This window comes from Triturus cristatus, chromosome 10, assembly GCF_964204655.1.
Source record: "Triturus cristatus chromosome 10, aTriCri1.1, whole genome shotgun sequence".
In the NCBI taxonomy this organism is placed as follows: domain Eukaryota; kingdom Metazoa; phylum Chordata; class Amphibia; order Caudata; family Salamandridae; genus Triturus; species Triturus cristatus.
In genome coordinates, this window is record NC_140593.1 from 40,258,980 (window position 1) to 40,278,874 (window position 19,895).

The 19,895-nt window shown below is 48.3% G+C and overlaps 1 protein-coding gene across 1 annotated transcript in view; it reads right to left on the reverse strand.

The window, feature by feature from the left end:
- LOC146788780 (uncharacterized) overlaps nucleotides 1–18,662 on the reverse strand; it is a 263,355-nt gene extending 244,693 nt beyond the window's left edge. The window contains exon 1 of the mRNA XM_085629936.1: nucleotides 18,540–18,662. Coding sequence (XP_085486062.1) covers nucleotides 18,540–18,639 — 100 coding nt within the window. The 5' untranslated portion in view covers nucleotides 18,640–18,662. The remainder of the gene's footprint in view (nucleotides 1–18,539) is intronic.
- Nucleotides 18,663–19,895: the final 1,233 nt, after the last annotated feature.

A 19,895-nucleotide genomic window follows, 5' to 3' on the forward strand; every position in this document is an offset into this window, starting at 1 on the left:
TGGTGGTACTGGTGGTGGTACTGGTACTGGTGGGGGTGGTACTGGTAGTAATGGTGGTGGTACTGGTGGTGTTGGTGGTGGTACTGGTGGTGATAGTGGTGGTACTGGTGGAGGTGGTGTTACTGGTGATGGTACTGGTGGTGCTGGTGGGAAAGGTGGTGGTACTGGTGGTGGTGATGGTAGTACTGGTGGTGGTACTGGTGGTGGTGTTACTGGTGGTGGTACTGGTGGTGGTGTAACTGGTTTTGGTACTGGTGGTACTGGTGGTAGTACTGGTTGTGATACTGGTGGTGGTGGTAGTAGTGGTGGTACTGGTACTGGTGGTGGTGGTGGTAATGGTAGTGATGGTACTGGTAGTGGTGGTGGTAGTGGTGGTGGTACTGGTAGTGGTGGTGGGGGTACAGGTAGTGGTGGTTCTGCTAGTGGTGGTACTGGTACTGGTGGTAATGGTGGTTTGTGGTACTGGTATTGGTGGTACTGGTAGTGGTGGTACTGGTGGTAGTGGTACTGGTTGTACTGGTACTGGTATGCTGGGGCTACTGGTGGTGGTGGTGGTGGTATTGGTGATGTTAAGGGTGTATTGGTGGTGGTACTGGTGGTGTTACTGGTGGAATTGGTGGTGGTACTGGTGCTGGTGGTATTGGTGGTGGTACTGGTAATGGTACTGGTGGTACTGGTCAGGGTGGTACTGGTACTGGTGGTACCGGTGGTGGTGGTCATAATGGTGGTGGTGGTACAGGTGGGGGAGATACTGGTGGTGGTGGTGGTACTGGTGGTGGTGGTGGTACTGGTGGTAGTGGTACTGGTTGTGGTGATGGTACTGGTACTGGTGGTACTGGTGGTACTGGTGGTGATACTGGTGGTGGTACTGATGGTGGTGATACTGGTGGTGGTACTGGTGGTGATGGTGGTGGTACTGGTGGAGATGGTGTTACTGGTGATGGTACTGGTGGTGGTGGTGGGACAGGTGGTGGTACTGGTGGTGGTGATGGTAGTACTGGTGGAGTTACTAGTGGTGGTGTTACTGGTGGTGGTACTGGTGGTGGTACTGGTGTTGGTACTGGTGGTACTGGTGGTGGTGGTGGTAGTGCTGGTAGTGATACTGGTGGTGGTGGTACTCGTGGTGGTACTGGAGGTGGTGGTGGTACTGGTGGTGGTATGGGTGGTGGTGGTACTGCTGGTGGTGGTACTCGTGGTGATGGTACTGGTGTGGTGGTGGTACTGGTGGTGGTACTGGTGGTACTGGTGGTTGTACTGGTAGTACTGGTGGTGGTACTGGTGGTGTTGGTGGTGGTACTGGTGGTGATGGTGGTGGTACTGGTGGAGGTGGTGTTACTTGTGATGGTACTGGTGATGGTGGTGGGACAGGTGGTGGTACTGGTGGTGGTGATGGTAGTACTGGTGGTGGTACTTGTGGTGGTGTTACTGGTGGTGGTACTGGTGGTGATACTGGTGGTGGTGGAACTGGTGTTGGTACTGGTGGTACTGGTGGTGGTAGTACTGGTAGTGATACTGGTGGTAGTGGTACTGGTGGTGGTACTGGAGGTGGTGGTGGTACTGGTGGTGGTACGGGTGGTGGTGGTACTGCTGGTGGTGGTACTCGTGGTGGTGGTACTGGTGGTGGTACTGATGGTGGTACTGGTGGTGGTGGTGGTGGTTCTGGTTGTGGTACTGGTGGTGGTGGTGGTACTGGTGGTGGTGGAACTTGCGGTGGTGGGGATACTGGTGTTGGAGGTGGTGGTACTGCTTGTGGTGGTACTGGTGGTGGTGGTACTGGTGGTACTACTGGTGGTACTGGTGGTGGTGGTACTGGTGGTGGTACTGGTGGTACTTGTGACGGTGGTCATGGTGGCTGTGGTACTGGTGGTGTTGGTACTGGTGGTGGTACTGGTGGTATTGGTGGTGGTACTGGTACTGGTGGTATTGATGGTGGTACTGGTGGTATTGGTGGTGGTACTGGGGTACTGGTACTGGTGGTACTGGTGGTGGTGGTCGTCGTACTGGTGGTGGTGGTGGTGGTACAGGTGGTGAAGGTACTGGTGGTGGTGGTTGTACTGGTGGTGGTGGTGGTACTGGTGGTGGTGGTACTGGTGGTGGTACTGGTGGTGGTGGTACTGGTAGTACTGGTGGTGGTACTAGTAGTGGTGGTGGTGATACTGGTGGTGGTGTTACTGGTGGTGGTACTGGTGGTGGAGGTACTGGTGGTGGTACTGGTAGTGGTGATGGAGGTGGTGGTAATGGTGGTGGTGGTAATGGTGGTGGTGGTGGTGGTACTGGTGGTGGTGGTGGTGGTGGTGGTGGTACTGGTGGTGGTACTGGCTGTGTGGGACTGGTGGTGGTGCTACTGGTGATGGTGGAGGTACTGGTGGTGGTGGTGTTGTTAGTACTGGTGGTGGTAGTATTGGTGGTGGTAGGGCTGGTGGTGGTGGTAATGGTTGTGGTGGTCCTGTAGTGGTGGTAGTAGTGGTGGTACTGGTACTGGTGGTGGTAATGGTAGTGGTGGTACTGGTAGTGGTGGTAGCGGTGGTTTTGGTACTGGTAGTGGTGGTGGGGGTACAGGTAGTGGTGGTTCTGCTAGTGATGGTACTGGTACTGGTGGCAATGGTGGTGGTGGTACTGGTATTGGTGGTACTGGTAGTGGTGGTACTGGTGGTAGTGGTACTGGTTGTACTGGTATTGGTATACTGGGGTACTGGTACTGGTGGTGGTGGTATTGGTGGAGGTGGTGGTATTGGTGATGTTAATGGTGTATTGGTGGTGGTACTGGTGGTGGTACTGGTGGTATTGGTGATGGTACTGGTGGTACTGGTAATGGTACTGGTGGTACTGGTCAGGGTGGTACTGGTACTGGTGGTACTGGTGGTGGTGGTCATACTAGTGGTGGTGATACAGGTGGGGGAGTTTCTGGTGGTGGTGGTGGAACTGGTGGTGGTGGTGGTACTGGTGGTAGTGGTAGTGGTGGTGGTGATGGTACTGTTACTGGTGGTACTGGTGGTGGTGGTTCTGGTGGTGGTGTTACTGTTGGTGGAAGAACTAGTGGTTGTACTGGTGGTACTGGTGGTGGTGGTGGTAGTACTGGTGGTGGTACAGGTGGTGGTGGTACTGGTGGTACTGGCGCTGGTGGTACTGGAGAGGTGGTACAGCTGGTGGTGGTGCTCGTGTTACTGGTGGTGGTGGGACTGGTGGTGGTACTGGTGGTGGTGGTACTGGTAGTGTTGGTACTAGTGGTGGTGGTGGTACTGGTAGTGGTGATAGTAGTGGTGGTACTGGTACTGGTGGTGTTGGTACTGGCAGTGGTACTGGAACTGATGGTACTGGTGGTACTGGTGATACTGGTACTGGTATTGGTGGTGGGACTGGTGGTGATGGTGCTGGTGGTGGTGGTTGTAGTGGTGGTTGTAGTGGTGGTGGTGGTACTGGTGGTGGTGGTAGTGCTGGTGGTGGTGGTAATGGTAGTGGTGGTGGTGATGGCACTGGTACTGGTGGTGGTGGTAATGGTAGTACTGGTACTGGTAGTGGTGGTAGTGGTGGTGGTGGTACTGGTGGTATTGGTGGTGGTACTGGTGGTATTGGTGGTGGTGGTATTGGTGGTGGTACTGGTAATGGTACTGGTAGTATGGGTATGGGTGGTACTGGTGGTACTGCTGGTGGTATTGCTAATGGTGGTCATCGTACTGGTGGTACAGGTGGTGGTGGTACTGGTGGTGGTACTGGTACTGGTGGGGGTGGTACTGGTAGTAATGGTGGTGGTACTGGTGGTGTTGGTGGTGGTACTGGTGGTGATAGTGGTGGTACTGGTGGAGGTGGTGTTACTGGTGATGGTACTGGTGGTGCTGGTGGGAAAGGTGGTGGTACTGGTGGTGGTGATGGTAGTACTGGTGGTGGTACTGGTGGTGGTGTTACTGGTGGTGGTACTGGTGGTGGTGTAACTGGTGTTGGTACTGGTGGTACTGGTGGTAGTACTGGTTGTGATACTGGTGGTGGTGGTACTGGTGGTGGTACTGGTACTGGTGGTGGTGGTACTGGTGGTGGTATGGGTGGTGGTGGTACTGCTGGTGGTGGTACTCGTGGTGGTGGTACTGGTGGTGGTACTGATGGTGGTACTGGTGGTGGTGGAACTTGTGGTGGTGGTGATACTGGTGTTGGAGGTGGTACTTCTGGTGGTGGTACTGCTGGTGGTGGTACTGGTGGTACTTCTGGTGGTACTGGTGGTGGTGGTACTGGTGGTGGTACTGGTGGTATTGACGGTGGTACTGCTACTGGTGGTATTGGTGGTGGTAATGGTGGTGGTACTGGGGTACTGATACTGGTGGTACTGGTGGTGGTGGTCGTCGTACAGGTGGTGGTGGTACAGGTGGTGAAGGTACTAGTGGTGGTGGTTGTACTGGTGGTGGTACTGGTACTGGTGGTGGTGGTACTGGTACTGGTGTTGGTACTGGTAGTATTGGTGGTGGTACTAGAAGTGGTGGTGGTGGTACTGGTGGTGGTGTTACTGGTGGTGGTGGTGGTAGTATTGGTGGTGGTAGTGCTGGTGGTTGTGGTAATGGTTGTGGTGGTCCTGTAGTGGTGGTAGTAGTGGTGGTACTGGTACTGGTGGTGGTGGTAATTGTAGTGGTGGTGGTGGTAGTCGTACTGGTAGTGCTGGTGGTGGTATAGGTAGTGGTGGTTCTGCTAGTGGTGATACTGGTGGTAATGGTGGTGGTGGTCCTGGTACTGGCATACTGGGGGTACTGGTGGTGGTGTTATTGGTGATGTTACTAAAATGATATATCAAATACATTTACTTTTAAGGTCTCTCAGCCCGCCCTCTTCATCCATTGGCTTGTTAATGTTTCATTCACATTGCTCTTGCACTCACTGCAGCAACCAGCAGGGGGCAGTGGTCCAGCCCACTTCAGCCACTGGTTATCCTAACTGTGAGTGACGGTGTTTTATCCTTTTACAAGCAGCATCTCCACACACAATAGTTCCCTTGTGTGTCATGGGTTACTATGACAATGTGTGCTTTTGTGAGCCCCTAAATTATTTTTGCTTTTAGCCAATGTGTGTTTAACACAAGGGTCCAGCAGCTTGCCCAATTATAAAGTGTTGTCAAGACCACGACAAAAGAACTAAACAAGCAGTGCACAAAGACAATGCAATGTTTTTTAGCTTTGCTAATGCTTGTTTGTCTTTGTTCTCAGATTTGCTGCTGGTCAGTTCGAACACTGCATGTCTTTCGCACCACACCTTGCATTTTGTCCTTGTATCGCACTTCACCCAAACTGGCATCACTGTGTGCGTGTATGTATGTATGTATGTATGTATGTATGTATGCATGCAAGTATGTATGTGTGTGCGTGTACGTATATGTATGTAGGTATGTATGCAAGTACATTTGTATGTATGTGTGTATGCATGCATGTATGTGTGTATGTATGCAAGTATGTATATATGCATGTACATATAAAGGTAGGCAGGGTCGGATTGGTAAGGCGGGCATTGACCGAGGGGCTGATATTTGAGATCCACCTTCGGGCTGCTTTTTTGGGCAGCCTGGGGGCAGATTTGGGTGGTGTCTGTACTGTTTGGATGCCACCAGCGGCCTCCTGGGTGCCTGAATGGCCTTCCTGGGGGCAGGTGGGCGTCCACTACCCCCTTTTATCAACAGGCAGAGGTGTCGCTCCCTTCCTCTCGCTGGGCCAGCCCATTAATGTATGCAGATTGAGCGGGGTGGGGGGCGGTGAGCAGTAGTGGCCATATTTATATTCAGGTGTGTTTCACCAGTGTGAACTAATCCGTGATTTTTTTTTTTAATCTAAGTGAAGTTAAGAAAACAAGCCCTATTCATAAAACTTTACTGAAGCAGTAAATGCCGAAAGGCAAATGCAATGTGGGCCACTTTTTTAAGCAAGTCCGGGCCTATTTTTGATCCCAAGCCAACCCTGAAGGTAGGCATGTATGTATGTAGGTATGTTTGTATATATGCATACATGTACGCATAAAGGTAGACATGTATGTATGTAGGTATGTGTGTATATATGTATGCATGTACGCATAAAGGTAGACATGTATGTATGTAGGTAGGTATGTGTGTATATATGTATGCATGTATGCATAAAGGTAGACATGTATGTAGGTATGTGTGTAGATATGTATGCATGTAAGCATAAAGGTAGACATGTATGTAGGTATGAAGGTATGTGTGAATGTTTGTATGTATGTATGAAGGTGGGTATGTATGCATGCATGTAACAGTACCTGGCTAGGAAGCAACCGAGCGTCCAATACCAGGCAAGACGCTAGCAGCATCATTCAGGTGTTTACCAGAGGCATGTACAAACAGATTCTTAATATGTTTTAACCCGCACTGACATCACCTCACTTTGCACTTTGCACAGAGAGACATGGCCTCAACTTGCATTTTTCCCACAGTGGCATTGCCTCACCTTGCACTTCGTCCAGTGTGACATCCCTCACCTTGCACTTTGTCCAGGTGACATTCCTCACAATGCACTTGGCCCACAGTGACATCCCTCACCATCAACTTTTCCCAGTGTAACATGCCCTCACCCTGCACTTCGTCCAGAGTGACATCGCTTTCCTTGTGCTTCACCCAGTGTGATATCGCTCACCTTGAACTGCTCCCAGTGTGACATCTCTCACCTTGCACTTAGCGCTGTGTGACATCCCTCACCTTGCACTTCACCCAGTTAAACATCTCTCACCTTGTACTTCTCCCAGTGTAACATCCTTTACCTTGCACTTCGTTCAGTGTGACATCCCTCACCTTCACTTTGCCCAGTGTGACATCCCTCACCTTGCGTTTCACCCAGGTGGACATCCCCCTCCTTGCACTTCACCCAGAGTGTCAGTCCCTCACCTAGTACTTCATCTATTGTGACATTCCATCACCTTGCACTTCGCTCAGAGTGACATTGCTGGAGCAGAGTTTTCTGTTGAAAATTCATCGGGTTTTGAAGCTTCAGTTGTCTAAATGTGGTAAAAATAAAATTACTAATTATTTGTTTTGTGTAAATGTTTTTTATTAATCAATATGTATGTATTAACAAGAGAAAACCGACACGAGGGAACGCTTACGTGTTGCTATTGACAATGTGCATGTTTTATTAAATAACCGTTGCTGAGTGCTGTTTATTTTAAGCACGAAACGCTTTTGAATTAATGCTTTTCTGTGTTGCTAAAGCTAGATAATTGCATACACATAAGGGTATTAGTGGGGTTAACACTGTTTAATCACTATGCTGTGGTAATGTTGTTTTTGTCTCTTTTAATTAAGATGGTCTATTGTGGCCTATTGTGGCCTACTAAAAGATGGCTGACTTTTGAAGCCTGGTTTCGAGTGAGAATTTGTGATGGAAAAGGCCTTGCTGAATATGGACGCGAGTCATCTGTCCACAGTCCTTGCCTGGTTAAAACTTTCCGTGAGGACAGCAGCAGATCTGGGCATGTCTCCAGATGCATTGGGACAGCAGCCTTGGCAGCCTTGGAAAACAAAGGAGCTTTAAAGAAAGACTCTAAACTCTGAGCTCACCAGAGGAAATGTGTGGAAGTTGAGAAGAAACATTTTAAGATTTAGTTCCTGTTCTGTTTTTTTATTTTTGTGACTTTTTCTGAGCGGAGATTTTTCAAAATGTAGCGATGCTACATCCTTTCCTTCTCGCTCTGCTCAGCGGTTCGGCGGATGAAGAAAAAATAAATGTTTCTTTCCTTTGTCTGAATTATTATAAATATACTAGACTAGAGAGGGTTCCATTCCATTGCGTTTTGCCACTTTGCCATTTTTCTTCCCAAACCTGCGTTGGTGAGGATCGATGCTGTGAGGACGGTGACTTGGGAGATTTCTGCTGAGAGACTTGTCCTGATGACCCATTCTGACATTTAGCTAGAATAGGTAATTATGAGAAAATGATTTATTCTGATTAATTTCTTTTGACTAATTTTAGATAAAGAATCATAATTTTAAATATGGTGTTGGTGATTATTTCTTGTCAATTATTGAGTACTCTATTTGATTATTGATGTATAGATTGTTTAGATTATGACAATTGCAATAGCTAGGTCTTATCGACCTCGGTGTAGTTGTGGGGTTTAGGAGTTTAGGAGTTTTCTTTCCACAGGTTCAGTGCTGGTAGAGTATTTGAGTGTATGTTAGTGAAATGGGCCCTAGTGTATGGTGAATGTATGTGCGTGTAACTGTGAAATCACTCTATCCGTGGAAGTAGGGAGATTTTGTACACCCCAATCTGCATCAAGTGAACAGACTGAGATATGTACTAGTGGTAGTCTGTTTGTTTTCAAGATGGGTTGAGGCCTATCCGACTAGGAGAAATGATGGAGTAACAGTGGCAAAGTTACTGTTAAGAGAGTTGATTCCTAGGTACGGATTTCCAGTAACGATTGAGTCTGATAGAGGTGGACACTTCTATAATGAACTCATGAGTTTGATTTGTGAAGCATTAAGCATACAGCAGAAGCTACATTGTGCATACAGACCAGAGGCTTCTGGTGTTGTTGAGCAGATAAACGGCACAATTAAGAACAGGATTGGTAAGATGTGTTTAGCCACTGGCATGAAATGGCCCGATGTTTTGCCTCTAGTGCTGATGACTATCAGATCTACTCCAGATAGAACTACTGGTTTAAGTCCGCACGAGATAATCATGGGACGTGCAATGCGACATGCATATGTACCTGTCAATAAGTTGATGACAATAACTGATGACATGATTTTGGATTACTGTAAAGGCCTGGCTGACGCAGTTCATTCTGTGTTTCACCAGATTGGAGAAGAAGCTACTACACTTGAGAAGAAGCAAGCTCATGATCTGAGTCCAGGGGACTGGGTGAGGATTAAAGTGCACAGAAGAAGAAATTGCTTGGTTCCAAGGTGGGGAAGACCAAGACAAGTCATTCTAACTACGACGACTGCAGTGAAGTGTGCTGGTGTGAAAAACTGGGTGCATGCGAGTCATACTCTGAGAGTTCCAAACCCAAAGGATGGGACTGGTAGAGAGTATTTTGAAGAGTCAGATTCCAGTGATGATGAAGACCCAGAACCAGTGAGAAAGAATCAAGGTTCAGGGAAAGAAGCCTTTTCTACAAGTTCAAGAGAACCATTGAGAATTTCAGAAAGGAGATCTGATTCTGAGAGAGAGCCTGAAGTTCCAAAAAGCAGTGGAGGAAAAAGAAAAGAAAAGAGCAGTTCCACAGAAATTACTCCTGAATCAGAAGAGGAGGAGATTGAAGAACCACTTGAGATTATTTCTGAAGAAGCAGGGTCAGAAGAAGATAGAGAGGGACAGATTGCGGAAGACCCCCGAGGAGGTGTAGGGAACACTTCTAATAAGCTAGGTGAAGGGACAAGTAGACAGCAAGAAGATTGCGTGTCGGAGACCCGAGGAGGGAAAGAAGTAGGGAAGTCTCAAATAGTGGTGAAAAAGACTGTGGAGCGAAAGAAAACTGCTGAAGAACAAGAGGCATTTGAAACAGAATCGGATGAAAGTGAAAGTGAAAAATCAAAGGGTCGAGTTCTGAGAAAGAGAACTTGGATTGGAGAAAGAAATAATACAGAAATAAGACCGAAAAAGGTCGTAAGAGGAGATTTTTGGCCTAACAACAGAGTAAAGAGGCTGAGATACAGACTGATAAGAGGAAATACATCGAAAGCTGAACAAGTGAATGAAGTATCGAGTCAAAACGAAGTAAAAAGGAAGGAGCAAAAGGAGTCAAGAGAACCTGAGGAAATAAAGAGAATTAAAAGACCCAACCAAAAGTACAGATCACCGGAATGGTCTTATGTGGCACTGTCTGAAGAAGGAGAAGAAGAAACAGTGACTCGAGATAATCCGGAGAGGATCTTGAGAAAAGTGGTTGAGGAAAAGGAAGAATCTGTTGGAATCTTAAAAGTTATCCTGACTGACATCGGAGAAGAGTCAGATGCACAGGATGTTGTTGATGATCTGATACAGTTTGATGTTGCTGAAGAAGAAGGAGTGAAAAGTGACGAATATCCAAATTGAGTGAACTGAAGAAATCACTTGGAAAAAGTGAAAAGGAGAAAGTCTGAAATTCAGCTGTCTGAAGTAATCCAAAGTTTGAGAAATTACAGTAGTGGAGTAGTAGAGGCTAAGTCAAAAGACAAGGTCAAAGTAGTAAAATGGCTAACATAGAGAATAATCAAAGTAGATGTGCCTTCTTAAAAAGATGGTGTAGAATGTGCTGCTGCTGTACTGGATTATTAATGCTACTATGGGGTATTTTAGCTTTATTAGTTACATTTAGAGTTTCAATAGGTACATTTGAAATACATACTGAGAATGAGACAAATGTAGAAAAGAATTCGCAAAAAGTAGTTCCAACTAGAATTAGTAATACTTACATGCATAAAGATAGGTCAATTAATGATTTTTCTAGTAATGTTTTTTCAAAGTTGTTATACGAATATGTGAAAACAATGGAAGTAAGGGATTGCTACGTTTGTATGCAATTACCTGCATCCGTTTCAGAGGGTGTTACTTATCACCATTTACCAGCTACGTATGGAATTTCTTGTAGTGTATTAAGTAGTGTTTTTTATTTGTTAGGGAAAATAGATTATAAGATGTCTAACAAAGATAGTATTTTTGGGCACTTGCCAATGAACAAAGAGCTGAATCCAGCTAAAGAAGCTAACATTTTTGGTGAGATTTTTATTGAAAAAGAAGAATTAACATTAGATTACATTTTTAAGAATAATTTAACTTGTAGTTTGGAAGAAGAGGAGAAAGCTTTCCTGAACATGGTGGAGGAGAGGAGATTGAGTATGCATGAAAAGGCAGGGAAATATAAAGTGAGTGAGACAATTTGGGACATTGAGATGGGAAAAGAATTGAGAAATGGAGCTAGTCCAACTTTAGCTTTAGATGCACCACAGAAGGGTAAGCTGTGCATTACAAGAGGGAAATCCCAATATGATACATATTTTGTTGGGACTAGTGAATGTCATGATACATACTTCATTGCAACAGGATGGGGTTTCAGAGGTGGAGAAGATACAATTTTTCCAGGAGTGTATTATGTTTGTGGGAACAAGGCTTATTACAAGTTGCCTGACCATTGGTATGGCACGTGTTATGTGGGCCTGGTTTTTCCAAAGATTTTTCATATAGATAGAATAGAAGATGTAGAACATATTAATTTACTAATGCGCTTCAAGAGGGAAACTTGGTTTGAAATTGTGGGTGACATTTTTGGAGCTTTAATTCCAGCAGTGGGAATTTCTTTAAATGCTAATGGGATTCGGAAACTGTCAACAGTGGTGGATCGCTTATCGACAAATACCGCTGGAGGGTTTCTGTTGGTGAATACGGAACTAATTGCTGTGCGTGCTATGTCTATGCAAAATAGACTTGCTCTTGATATATTATTGGCTAAGGAGGGTGGAGTTTGTGGAATGCTGAAAGTTCAACATTGTTGCCCTTACATTCCAGACGAAAGCAAAGACCTGAAGGTCTATATCAAAAATGTTACTGATTTGCATGAAGAATTAGTACCACTTGAAGCTGAAAGTATCTGGACTAAAATAGCTAATAAGGTGATAGCTGTTAAGAGTTTTATTGCAAAAATAGGTAGTACTATTATAGGTAAGATATTGTTTCCTTTAACTTGTATAATTGTTGCTTTATTGATATTGAGATTGGTGTGTTTGTGTTGTAAAAACAGGGGAGGGAAAAAGAAGTTAATTAAAAGAAACAATGAAAAGAGAAATAAAAGGTTGAAAAGAGAACCACAAGAAATTGAATTAGAAGAATTAAGGGAGAGTGTCTACTTAGAAACAAAGAGGGATGATGAAAGAGTGTCTGGTGTGTAGTGTTGTGTAAGGAGGAAAAAGGAAAAAGACATTTCAAATTTCTCCTAAAATGGGACTAAATTTCACTAAATTTTTTTGTGTGGATTATTTGGTGATAAAATCACCAAAGGGGGGATTGCTGGAGCAGAGTTTTCTGTTGAAAATTCATCGGGTTTTGAAGCTTCAGTTGTCTAAATGTGGTAAAAATAAAATTACTAATTTTTAATCATTAATTATTTGTTTTGTGTAAATGTTTTTTATTAATCAATATGTATGTATTAACAAGAGAAAACCGACACGAGGGAACGCTTACGTGTTGCTATTGACAATGTGCATGTTTTATTAAATAAACGTTGCCGAGTGCTGTTTATTTAAAGCACGAAACGCTTTTGAATTAATGCTTTTCTGTGTTGCTAAAGCTAGATAATTGCATACACATAAGGGTATTAGTGGGGTTAACACTGTTTAATCACTATGCTGTGGTAATGTTGTTTTTGTCTCTTTTAATTAAGATGGTCTATTGTGGCCTATTGTGGCCTACTAAAAGATGGCTGACTTTTGAAGCCTGGTTTCGAGTGAGAATTTGTGATGGAAAAGGCCTTGCTGAATATGGACGCGAGTCATCTGTCCACAGTCCTTGCCTGGTTAAAACTTTCCGTGAGGACAGCAGCAGATCTGGGCATGTTTCCAGATGCATTGGGACAGCCTTGGCAGCCTTGGAAAACAAAGGAGCTTTAAAGAAAGACTCTAAACTCTGAGCTCACCAGAGGAAATGTGTGGAAGTTGAGAAGAAACATTTTAAGATTTAGTTCCTGTTCTGTTTTTTTATTTTTGTGACTTTTTCTGAGCGGAGATTTTTCAAAATGTAGCGATGCTACATCCTTTCCTTCTCGCTCTGCTCAGCGGTTCGGCGGATGAAGAAAAATTAAATGTTTCTTTCCTTTGTCTGAATTATTATAAATATACTAGACTAGAGAGGGTACCATTCCATTGCGTTTTGCCACTTTGCCATTTTTCTTCCCAAACCTGCGTTGGTGAGGATCGATGCTGTGAGGACGGTGACTTGGGAGATTTCTGCTGAGAGACTTGTCCTGATGACCCATTCTGACATTTAGCTAGAATAGGTAATTATGAGAAAATGATTTATTCTGATTAATTTCTTTTGACTAATTTTAGATAAAGAATCATAATTTTAAATATGGTGTTGGTGATTATTTCTTGTCAATTATTGAGTACTCTATTTGATTATTGATGTATAGATTGTTTAGATTATGACAATTGCAATAGCTAGGTCTTATCGACCTCGGTGTAGTTGTGGGGTTTAGGAGTTTAGGAGTTTTCTTTCCACAGGTTCAGTGCTGGTAGAGTATTTGAGTGTATGTTAGTGAAATGGGCCCTAGTGTATGGTGAATGTATGTGCGTGTAACTGTGAAATCACTCTATCCGTGGAAGTAGGGAGATTTTGTACACCCCAATCTGCATCAACATCCCCTCACCTTGCACTTCGCCCAGTGTGACATCCCTCACCTTGCACTTTGCCCAGTGTGACATCCCTCGCCTTGCACTTTATCCAGTGTGGCATCCCTTACTCTGCACGTTATCCAGTGTGACATCCCTCACCTTGCACTTCCTCCAGTGAGCCATTCCTCACTTTACACTTCGTCCAGTGTGACATACTTCACCTTGCACTTCGCCCAGTGTGACATCCTTCACCTTCAACTTGTCACAGTGTGACCTCACCTTGCACTACGCCCAGTGTGACATCCCTCGCCTTGCTCTTCACCCAATGTGACATCCCTCACCTTGCACTTCGTCCAGAGTGACATTCCTCACCTTGTACTTCGTCCAGTGCAACATCTCTCACCTTGCACTTCACCCACAGTGACATCCCTCACCTTGCTCTTCCCCCAGTGTGACATCTCTAACTTTCCACTTCACCCAGTGTGACATCCCTCACCTTGCACTTCGTCCAGTGTGACATCCCTCACCTTACACTTCAGCCAGAGTTCAATTCCTTCCCCTTGTGCTTCACCCAGTGTGACATCCCTCACCTTGTACTTCGCCCAATGTGACATCCCTCACCTTACACTTCAATCAGAGGGACATTCCCTCACCTTGCTCTTCACCAAGTGTGACATCCTTCACCGTGCACTTCGTCCAATGTGACATCTCCCAGTGTAATATCCCTTACCTTGTACTTTTCCCAGTGTGACATTCCCTCACTTGAACTTCATCCAGTGTGACATCCCTCACCTTGCACTTTACCCAGTGTGACACGTCTTGCCTTGCACTTTATCCAGTGTGACATCCCTAGACTCGCACTTTATCCAGTGTGACATTCGCTCACCTTGTACTTCGTCCAGTGTGACATCCCTCACCTTACAGTTCAGCCAGAGTTAAATTCCTTCCCCTTGCGCTTCGTCCAGTGTGACATCCCTCACCTTGTACTTGCCTCACTTTACACTTCAAGCAGAGGGACATTCCTTCACCTTGCACTTCAACCAGTGTGACATCCCTCACCTTGCACTTCTCCCAGTGTAACATACCTTACCTTGCACTTTCCCCAGTGTGACATTCCCTCACCTTGTACTTCATCCAGTCTGACATCCCTCACCTTGTACTTCATCCAGTGTGACATCCCTCACCATGCACTTAGCCCAAAGTGACATCCCGCACCTTGCACTTCGCCCAGTGTGACATCTTGCACTTCAACCAGTGTGACATCCCTCACCTTGCACTTCGTCCAGTGTGACATTGCTCACCATGTACCTCGCCCAGTATGACATCCCTCATCGTACACTTTGCCACTGTGACATCCCTTACCTTGCACTTCGTTCAGTGTGACATTTCTCTCCTTGCACTTCGCCCTGGGTGACATCCCTCACCTTACACTTTCCCAATGTGACCTCACCTTGCACTTCTCCTAACATGACATCCCTCACCCTGCAATTTGGCCAGTGTAACATCCCTCACCTTGCACTTGGCCCAGAGTGACATCCCTCACCTTGCACTTCACCCAGAGTGACATCCCTCTACTTGCTCTTCGCCCAGTGTGACATCTCTAACCTTCCACTTCACCCAGTGTGACATCCCTCATCTTGTACTGCGTCCAGTATGACATTCCCTCACCTTGTACTTCGTCCAGTGTGACATCCCTCACCTTACACTTCAAGCAGAGGGACATTCCCTCACCTTGCACTTCACCCAGTGTGACATCCTTCAGCTTGTACTTTTCCCAGTGTGACATCCCTCACCTTGTACTTCATCCAGTGTGACATCCCTCAACTTGCACTTCGCCCAGAGTGACAACCCGCACCTTGCACTTCGCCCAGTGTGACATCCCTCGCCTTGCACTTCAACCAGTGTGACATCCCTCACCTTACACATTGTCCGCTGTGGCATCCCTCACCTTGCACTTCGTCCAGTGTGACATTTCTCACCAGGCACTTCACCCAGTATGACATCTCTCATCGTACACTTCGTCCACTGTGACATCCCTTGCCTTGCACTTCGTCCAGTGTGACATCAATCTCCTTGCACTTCGCCCTGGGTGACATCCCTCACCTTACACTTTCACAGTGTGACATCTCTCACCTTACACTTTCACAGTGTGACATCCCTCACCTTGCACTTCGGCCAGTGTGACATCCCTCACCTTGCAATTCGTCCAGTGTGACATCCCTCACCTTTACTTTGCCCAGTGTGACATCCCTCACCTTGCACTTATCCTAACATGACATCCCTCACCTTGCAATTTATCCAGTGTGACATCCCTCACCTTGCGTTTCGCCCTGTGTGACATCCCACACCTTGTACTTCGCCCAGGGTGACATCCCTCACCTTGCACCTTGCCCTGTGTGACATCCCTCACCTTGCACTGCTCCCAGTGTGACATCCCTCACTTTGTACTTCGTCTCCTGTGACATCTCTCACCTTGCACTTCGTCCACTGTGACATCCCTCACATTCTACTTCATCCAGAGTGACATCCCTTACCTGGTGCTTCACCCAGTGTGACATCCCTTGCCTTGCACTTCACCCAGGGTGACAACCCTCACCTTGTTCTTCGTCCAGTGTGGCATCCCTCCCCTTGCGCTTTGCCCAGTGTGACATCTCTCACCTTGCACTTCTGCCAGAATGTCATCCTCCCCTTGCACTTCACCCAGTGTGACATCCCTCACCTTGCACTTCGCCCAGCGTGACATCCTCACCTTGCACTTTGCCCAGCGTGAGATCCTCACCTTGCACTTCGCCCAGTGTGACATCCCTCACCTTGCACTGCTCCCAGTGTGACATCCCTCACCTTGCACTTCACCCAGTGTGACATCTCTCACCTTGCACTTCGCCCAGTGTGACACCCCTCACCTTGCACTGCTCCAAGTGTGACATCCCTCACCTTGCACTTCGCCCAGTGTGACATCCCTCACTTTGCACTTCGCCCAGTGTGACATCCCTCACCTTGCACTGCTCCAAGTGTGACATCCCTCACCTTGCACTTCACCCAGTGTGACATCCCTCACCTTGCACTTCGCCCAATTTGACATCCCTCACCTTGCACTTCTCCCAGTGTGACATCCCTCACCTTGCGCTTCACCCAGTGTGACATCCCTCACATTGCACTTCGCCCAATGTGACATACCTCACATTGCACTTCGCCCAGTGTGACATCCCTCACCTTGCCCTTCGCCAAGTGTGACATCCCTCACCTTGCACTTCGCCCAGTCTGACATCCCTCACCTTGACCTTCGCCCAGTGTGACATCCTGACCTTGTGCTTCACCCAGTCTGACATCCCTCACCTTGCACTTCACCCAGTGTGACATCCCTCATCTTGCACTGCTCCAAGTGTGACATCCCTCACCTTGCACTTCTCCCAGTGTGACATCCCTCACTTTGTGCTTCACCCAGTGTGACATCCCTCACTTTGTGCTTCACCCAGTGTGACATCCCTCACCTTGCACTTCGCCCAGTGTGACATCCCTCACCTTGCACTCCGCTCAGCGTGTCATCCTCACCTTGCCCTTCGCCCAGTGTGACATCCTGACCTTGTGCTTCACCCAGTCTGACATCCCTCACCTTGCACTTCACCCAGTGTGACATCCCTCATCTTGCACTGCTCCAAGTGTGACATCCCTCACCTTGCACTTCTCCCAGTGTGACATCCCTCACTTTGTGCTTCACCCAGTGTGACATCCCTCACCTTGCACTTCGCCCAGTGTGACATCCCTCACCTTGCACTCCGCTCAGCGTGTCATCCTCACCTTGCACTTCGCACAAATTGACATCCCTCACCTTGTGCTTCACCCAGTCTGACATCCCTCACCTTGCACTTCGCCCAGTGTGACATCCCTCACCTTGCACTTCGCCCAGCGTGACATCCTCACCTTGCACTTTGCCCAGCGTGAGATCCTCACCTTGCACTTCGCCCAGTGTGACATCCCTCACCTTGCACTGCTCCCAGTGTGACATCCCTCACCTTGCACTTCACCCAGTGTGACATCTCTCACCTTGCACTTCGCCCAGTGTGACACCCCTCACCTTGCACTGCTCCAAGTGTGACATCCCTCACCTTGCACTTCGCCCAGTGTGACATCCCTCACTTTGCACTTCGCCCAGTGTGACATCCCTCACCTTGCACTGCTCCAAGTGTGACATCCCTCACCTTGCACTTCACCCAGTGTGACATCCCTCACCTTGCACTTCGCCCAATTTGACATCCCTCACCTTGCACTTCTCCCAGTGTGACATCCCTCACCTTGCGCTTCAACCAGTGTGACATCCCTCACATTGCACTTCGCCCAATGTGACATACCTCACATTGCACTTCGCCCAGTGTGACATCCCTCACCTTGCCCTTCGCCAAGTGTGACATCCCTCACCTTGCACTTCGCCCAGTCTGACATCCCTCACATTGCACTTCTCCCAGTGTGACATCCCTCACCTTGCGCTTCACCCAGTGTGACATCCCTCACATTGCACTTCGCCCAATGTGACATACCTCACATTGCACTTCGCCCAGTGTGACATCCCTCACCTTGCCCTTCGCCAAGTGTGACATCCCTCACCTTGCACTCCGCTCAGCGTGACATCCTGACCTTGTGCTTCACCCAGTCTGACATCCCTCACCTTGCACTTCACCCAGTGTGACATCCCTCATCTTGCACTGCTCCAAGTGTGACATCCCTCACCTTGCACTTCTCCCAGTGTGACATCACTCACTTTGTGCTTCACCCAGTGTGACATCCCTCACCTTGCACTTCGCCCAGTGTGACATCCCTCACCTTGCACTCCGCTCAGCGTGTCATCCTCACCTTGCCCTTCGCCCAGTGTGACATCCTGACCTTGTGCTTCACCCAGTCTGACATCCCTCACCTTGCACTTCACCCAGTGTGACATCCCTCATCTTGCACTGCTCCAAGTGTGACATCCCTCACCTTGCACTTCTCCCAGTGTGACATCCCTCACTTTGTGCTTCACCCAGTGTGACATCCCTCACTTTGTGCTTCACCCTGTGTGACATCCCTCACCTTGCACTTCGCTCAGCGTGTCATCCTCACCTTGCACTTCTCACAAATTGACATCCCTCACCTTGTGCTTCACCCAGTCTGACATCCCTCACCTTGCACTTCGCCCAGTGTGACATCCCTCACTTTGTACTTCGCCCTGTGTGACATCCCTCACCTTGCACTGCTCCAAGTGTGACATCCTCACCTTGCACGTCGTCGCTCTGCTCAGGGAAGGCAGGGAAGGTGTTGAGGTGGCCGGAGGCCGCGAGCAGGGCCAGGCTGCACAGCAGGCTCCGCAGGTACATGTCGCGCCCTCGTCTCCCTGGAGACCGCCTTGGAGCCCCCTGTGTGCGCACGCGGAACACGGACCCCTCTTTTATATCTCACCAGCTGATCTTTCTTTGCCGGATCAATAAGCTATCAGGAGCCGGGTAATCAATCCGAGCCCTCCATCCATCCTGGTGACAGGGCAGCCTGGCACCGGCCCTGGTGCCCCTCTTCCACCCCGAGCATCAGAGGCGGTGGCGAGGCCGTCCTCGGGCTGGCTTTAAGAAGAGTCACGTGCACTTCAGGAGTCAGGCCAGTCGGTGACTTCAGGGGTCAGGCCAGCCGGTGACTTCAGGGGTCAGGCCAGCCGGTGACTTCAGGGGTCAGGCCAACCGGTCACTTCAGGGGTCAGGCCAGCCGGTGACTTCAGGAGTCAGGCCAGCCGGTGACTTCAGGAGTCAGGCCAGCCGGTCACTTCAGGGGTCAGGCCAGCCGGTGACTTCAGGGGTCAGGCCAACCGGTCACTTCAGGGGTCAGGCCAGCCGGTGACTTCAGGAGTCAGGCCAGCCGGTGACTTCAGGAGTCAGGCCAGCCGGTCACTTCAGGAGTCAGGCCATCAGGTCACTTCAGGAGTCAGGCAGGCCGGTGATTCAAGGAGTCAGGCCAGCCGGTCACTTCAGGAGTCAGGCCAACCGGTCACTTCAGGAGTCAGGACAGTCCACCACTTGAGGATCAGGGATCAGGGCAGTCCATCACTTTAGGAGTCAGGCCGGTCCATCACTTCTGGTTCAGTCCAGTCCATCACTTGACGATCAGACCAGTCCACCACTTCGGGATCAGGCTTTTCAATCACTTCAGGATCAGGCCAGTCCATCACTTCGGGAGTCAGGCCGGTCCATCACTTCAGGATCAGGCCAGTACGTCACTTCAGGAGTCAGGGCAGTCCATCAATTCTGGTTCAGGCCAGTCGACTACTTCAGGATCAGGCCGGTCCATCACTTCAGGAGTCAGGCCGGTCCATCACTTCAGGATCAGGCCAGTACGTCACTTCAGGAGTCAGGCCAGTACGTCACTTCAGGAGTCAGGCCGGTCCATCACTTCAGGAGTCAGGCCGGTCCATCACTTCTGGTTCGTGCTGGTCCATCACTTCAGGATCTAGCCAGTCCATCACTTCTGGTTCAGGCCAGTCCATCACTTCAGGATCAGTGATCAGGCCGGTCAATCACTTCAGGAGTCAGGGCAGTCCATCAATTCTGGTTCAGGCCAGTCGACTACTTCAGGATCAGGCCGGTCC